Source organism: Onychostruthus taczanowskii, unplaced genomic scaffold, assembly GCF_017590055.1.
Source record: "Onychostruthus taczanowskii isolate IOZ18803 unplaced genomic scaffold, ASM1759005v1 scaffold50, whole genome shotgun sequence".
Taxonomy (NCBI): domain Eukaryota; kingdom Metazoa; phylum Chordata; class Aves; order Passeriformes; family Passeridae; genus Onychostruthus; species Onychostruthus taczanowskii.
The window spans coordinates 1640827-1646826 of NW_024502569.1; the positions used below are offsets into that span (position 1 = coordinate 1640827).

At 49.5% G+C, this 6000-nt stretch overlaps 1 protein-coding gene across 1 annotated transcript in view; it reads right to left on the bottom strand.

Moving 5' to 3' along the window:
• The window catches only part of KL (klotho), a 48438-nt gene extending 47240 nt beyond the window's left edge, over positions 1-1198 (bottom strand). The window contains exon 1 of the mRNA XM_041416082.1: positions 392-1198. Coding sequence (XP_041272016.1) covers positions 392-1198 — 807 coding nt within the window. The remainder of the gene's footprint in view (positions 1-391) is intronic.
• Positions 1199-6000: the final 4802 nt, after the last annotated feature.

Sequence of the window (6000 nt, forward strand, 5' to 3'; positions counted from 1 at the left end):
TTTTATCAAACATGCAAATTCCCTTTACAGTCATATTAAGTATTTCCACCTTAGAAAGGCAGCACTGGAGTGGCACAGTCCAGGGACTGCAGACCCTCACCCACCCAGAATGGCAACTGAACTGCTGCGGGCAGAAGCGGGCATTTCTGCAAAACAGAGCTCTTTAACTCTCCACCAGCTCGGTCGCAAAGCTCCTGCCTTACACTATGAGTTTAGTCTCTTTGCCTACAGATCTGGCGCTCGCACTGTGTCGGGCACATGGATTTGTGCTCCATGCCAGTGTCGGAGCAGGGGACAGGTGTGCCAGTGGGGCGGGCTGAGCTCGGCCTGCGCCCCGGCACCTTGGCACAGGCGAGGAGCCGCCGGGCCCTTCGCGCAGGCCGCCATTTACCTGGAGCAGGTGGTGGGCCGCCAGGTAGCCCAGGCGCGGGCCTCCGCGCACGCCGGGCGGCAGCCGCCCCGTGCCGTAGCCGTGCCAGGCCACCACGTAGGGGTTGTCCATGGTCAGCCAGTAGCGCACCTGCCCGCCGAAGTGCCGGAAGCACAGCTCGGCGTAGTCGCGGAAGAGCCGGGGCAGGACGGGGCTGGCCCAGCCGCCGAAGGCGTCCTGCAGGGCCTGCGGCAGGTCCCAGTGGTACAGGGTGACCACGGGCTCGACGCCCAGCTCCCGCAGGCGGGCCAGCAGCCCCCCGTAGTGCGCCAGCCCGGCGGGGTTGGGCGGCGCGGTCCCGTTGGGCAGCAGCCGGGCCCAGGACAGCGAGAAGCGGTAGTGCGAGACCCCCAGCCGCCGCAGCCCCTCGACGTCGCGGAACAGGTTGTTGTAGCTGTCGCTGGCCACGTCGCCGCCCACGGGCCCCGGCGGGGCGGCCCCCGACGGCGTGGCCGGGCGGTGGGCGAAGGTGTCCCAGACGGAGGCGCCCTTGCCGCCCTGGCGCCAGCCGCCCTCCGTCTGGTAGGCGGCGCTGCCCGCGCCCCAAAGGAAGCCGTCGGGGAAGGTGTCGTGAAGGAAGAGCTGGTCCTGCGGGTAGGGCAGCCGGGCGAAGCGGGACCAGGTGCCCGCGCCTTGCCCCGGCGCCGCCAGCCCCGGCCGCCCCAGCAGCAGCAGCAGCAGCGGTGGCAGAAGCGACACGGCGAGGGCCATGCTCCCGGCGGGGCTCCGCGACGGCAGCTCCCGCCTCCCAGCTCCCCGCCGCCCCATTTTATCTCACCTTGCGCCCCCCCCCTTCCCGCCCCGGTGGGCACGGCCATTAATAATTACCTCGGAGCTGCCGCCTGCATCCTTCCCAGCCGGTTCCATCGGGGAGAGCTGCCGCGGGGGCGGGAGTCAGGGCGTGAGACGGGGCGGGCGGGGAGGAAAGGGGAGAAGTGGGGCGTGGGCTCCTCGGGGAGAGGTGGACGCTGTCGCCCCCTCAGAGTGCCCATGGGTACCCCCCGCGGCCCCTCAAAGTGAAAGATCCCGGTCCGCGGGCGGCAGGCGGGGTGCCGCAGCCCTTCGCCCGCCCCGCCGGGCTCCCGCACCTCGCTGCGACTGCGATGTCCCCTCGGAACCGGGACCCTGCCCTGCCGCCTTTCTTCCCATCGGAAGAGACCGCGGAGAGACTCGACGGCCGGATCCGTCCCCTCTGAGGGATGAGCGTAGCCGACTCCCGTGCCCCTGCAGTGCCGCCGTCGGGGAGTCTGTGGGGCAGCGGCCCCTGCGCCGGACCGAGAGGGGGGAGCGATCACGGCGCTGGGCTGGGGGAAAGGCGAGAAAACAAAAACGCTTTTCCCTTTCCTCAGTGTTTCCGTAGTGGTACTTTAGCAAGACACATCGCACCTGCGATCTCTCATGTAGCAGCAATTGCAGAGAACTCGTTGTCCAAGGACATCATACAATCACTCCTCCCCGCCTGCTCCCCGGGAATTCATGGGCTGTCACCTACCAGTAACAACTCTTTTCTTTCCCGGAGTAGGAGGTTGTTATATTTGGTTACTTGCTGCACAAAAAACAAGTTCCACTTAGAAATGCCTCACGGATCTTTACGGAGAGAAAACAAATCGAGTTAAGTTTGATTACTGAGTTACATTTAGTAACCAACTGAGCAGGCGTGAGGCATAGACTGCTCTGGAAAGGCAGGTCTCAAGCTGCCCTTTGCGTCTCGTTTGAACAGAACAATTCAACCTTCGGGGAGAGCTGCGTCGGGGGCGGGAGCCAGGGCGAAGCCAGAAACAGCCAACACGTTGCAGAGCCTGGTATTGAGTGCTGTGAACTCTTAACAGGATTTGGGACACCTAAGAATAAAACACGTCCGCTAGACAAGCTGTTAGGCACAGAGAGATGTTCCCAGGAGATAAGGCTGTTGTTTAACTACTGAATGAAGGCCTTTAGATAATTTCATTTTATTTTTAGAAAATAAACGTCCTCAGGGAAAAATTACAGATAATCGCTAATAATGACTCAATGGATTTAAATGCCAGTTGTGAACTAATGAAGGTTTCCTCTTGTGCACAGGATAGGCTCTCACCTTTCCCAAAGGCAGGCAGGGTATTTGCTGTGCCTGTGCCCGTTTCTAGAACTTCCAACTTCCACATTTTCTGCGCTGATCCAGATCAGTTTGGAGATTGATATGTGCTGTTTTTAAAGAGACCATAGATGTAGGGGATACGATTTGAATTAGTCTTTCACTGTGTCAATTAATTAATTGCCATATTAGGGGGATAGAGGTCAAACCAGTCCAGGGGACCATTGACAGCCCTTCGCTAAAGGAGGAGGTTTGTAGGGCAGGAACAGGAGGTGGCAGGCCCAGAACCAAAGCTGCTTCCAGGTGTGACTTTGGGATACAGTCTGAGAAGGTGCTGACATTTAATTACAGTGTGAGTAAATGACAACTTCAGATACAATAACAGAAAAAGGTGTTGGCATCACCTGCAAGTTACTTGCAGAAACCGGGGATTAATTTTTAAGTGCACTGGGACATTGCTGCAATTGTGCAAGGAGTGGAGAGCTAGCCTCCAGTTCAGCTGCAGACCTGAATTCAAGGGAAGCATAATGTCTTCACTGGATTTTGCTGACAAAGTGTTTTAAAAATGGGCATGTCTCAGAAACACCATCACCTAAATCGGGTATTAGTGATGGTAAGTCTATTGCTAATATTTAAGGAAAAAAATATCATTGAGTATATAGGGACACAAAAGATTTTGAAATACATCATGGTATATTCTTTTTTCATGTGGTAATTATTAATTAAAACCTAGATCAATCCTATTTATACTTTGGCAGCACCAATAAGTAGACACTGAACTGAAGCTCCTTCACTTGTTTCTTCCAGAGCCTGTCAACAGTCAAGGAAAATAAATGGCCTCATGATGTTACTCTAAGTTAGTCTAGACAACTTGTGAAGAAGGCTACATTATCCAAAACCTGTCAGGATACAGTGGACTGTACTCTTGAAGCAAGAAGCTCTTTTTTTTTGGGGACAAAATCTCACCATAAGCTGGTGGGACAAAGCTGTCACTTCAGCTGTCACTTTACCTGCATGTCTGCGAAATGAAAGCTTTATTCTTTTGTGTGTGTGTGTGTGTGTGGGTATGTGTGTAAATATGCAGTGTGGCCTCCAGTTCCATGTGTTGTTTTTGGTTTTTTCTTAGAAAGGTTGTTTTCATGTCTTAGGACAGCACAATTACCAACTGCTCTGAGCCAATATATTTTTTTTTCCTAGCAGACAGCTTAACAAACTCTGTGCAATATTAACCATGCAGAAAGGTCAGCCAAGCACTTGCAGACGTCCAGATCTCCCTTGTTGCTCCTTGAGTTCAAAGTGTGGCTCCATTGTGTCCATGTTGCTGAGCAAGCACACTTTCAATTCTGCCCCAGGTAAGCAGATCAGGATCTGACTTTCAACCTCTTGTATTGGTGATTACTGAAAGTTCAACTTTTGATAATATGTATAATGTATAGTACTGTGTCATTATAATCTTCCTTCAGGCTGTGCTGAGATTTTTTTGCTAGGTATAGAGTCAGTGCATGCAATCAAACTCGACAGTGTTCTGACTGAGTAGAACACTTATATCCCAAAGGGGCTGAATCTTCTGGGATACTTAATTTTGGGTAAAATAACTCTATTACTGCTTTAGATTCATTTAACTGTTTCCCCTGAGGTAATACCATGCTTCAATGCAGCAAACCCCTTTGTCATTTTAAGATCTCCAGTGAAGAGCTAGAAGCTGTATACCAGTAGCATCTGTGGTAGAACAAGTGAGCTCAGTGCCTAAAACGACCTTCTCCTGTATAATGCCCCTTCTCTGTTCACAAACATACTTCCAACTGCATACAGCCATACAGCCAGTTGAAAATAGCCTTATGTAATAGATTTTGTAGTCTCAGCATTTCCTCTCGGGACACAAAAGTATTTGCTAACACTTGGAAAAACTGCTTTAAAAAATCACCACCTGATTTAGATTTGAGAGTTTTCTCTGCTTCTGCCATCGCTGCATAAAAGTACTACTTCTTTGTTCTGTCTGTTAAATGCAAACTGATAAGCTGTGAAATTTTACTTCCACTTCCTCATCAATAGCCGTTTCCAGTGGAAAGATGTCCAACAGCATTCTAGATTTACTTTCTTCATTCCTGCCCGAACACCACAGACTACAAGGCAAATAAGCTCTTTCTCTTGCAAGTCCAGTTTACTTGAAAAAATGAGCCTTCCATACCTGTTCCTTCTTTCTCACATGATCACACTACTTAAACGCATTCACTGTACATTCAGAATTACTTAGAGACAGCTAGTGACAGGGTGTTGTCAGGTTCAAAATAAATCTGCTGATGAAATAAATGCAGTACTGTGGAATGTGCTTGGGAAGATGTTGAAAGCTCCTTTCTCTTATCTATAAGTACCAAGTCTCTCTCAACTCCACTTTTTTCCAATGCCTTATTCTGAGTCATGGTCACTTATTCTGAGTCTAGTTTGTCGATGAATGGGTGAAAGAAGGGATGGCAAAGACACAAGGGAAAAGAAGCTGCCTCTCTCCTAAGAAGGGGGGGTGTTGAAGAGGTGGATACAGCCTTGATCTTCCAGTCCTGGAGATACGGATTTGTCTGGCAAGAGGAGTTCAGAGCTGAGGGAGAAGAGAAAGGACAGAAGTGCCCCTTGCTGACTCCAGCCATGCATCTCATGAGACACAGGCTTCAGCTGGTTTTTAGATAGCAGTGGAACCCTGATTGCAGTGGCTGAAGAAATAGGTGCATTTCCATGGGGTCTATTGTCACAAGTGACAGGTGCCCAGAAAAATTACAGGCCAAAAAGAGAGCTGCCTAATGAATTTTGGCTCTTTTAGGGTAGAATATCCTGGGAAGCAGAGTGACTGAATCACTCACAAGGGTAAAATAGATTTAACAATTTAGATGAGAGATCTGGAGGAAATGGATCTCAACCCTAACAACTGCACACCTATGAAAATTCCAGTCTGCAGTCTCTGATGCAGTATAAAAAGGACCAGAAAAATAATTTCATTCTTCTCACTTCTGTTTTAATTTCTGTTCGTGATACACTGTTATCATTTTGGAACCAATTTCATCCAGTCTCCACAGGATGGCTCAAAAACTTGAATCCTGTGTCTTAGTCTAGAGCTAATAGAACTCTGGAGATGTATATGGTGATTTTTCATATACAGTCATCCTATCTCTTCAGTTCAGGCAGAGCTGAAGCATTTCTCTTCACTCTTCAAATTCCCAGTATTTTAAAACTTCTGCCAAAATGCCACATCTTCTATGAAAAGAAAGATCCACGGGGACTTAAATGAAGAAATAAAAAGCACTACTATTCAAAAAATGAAAATGCAATGCTGAGTTTTATGTACATGAAAGTTGAAATTTTTATGCATTAAATTCAATGAGGGAAGAATGTGTGGCAAAATTGCTTCTATCATCATATTTTTAGATCACTTTCTGTAGGTAAATTGATAAGAATTACTCCTGTACTAGCTAAGTCTGTATTTCAATAAGCACTTGAATGACAACACAGT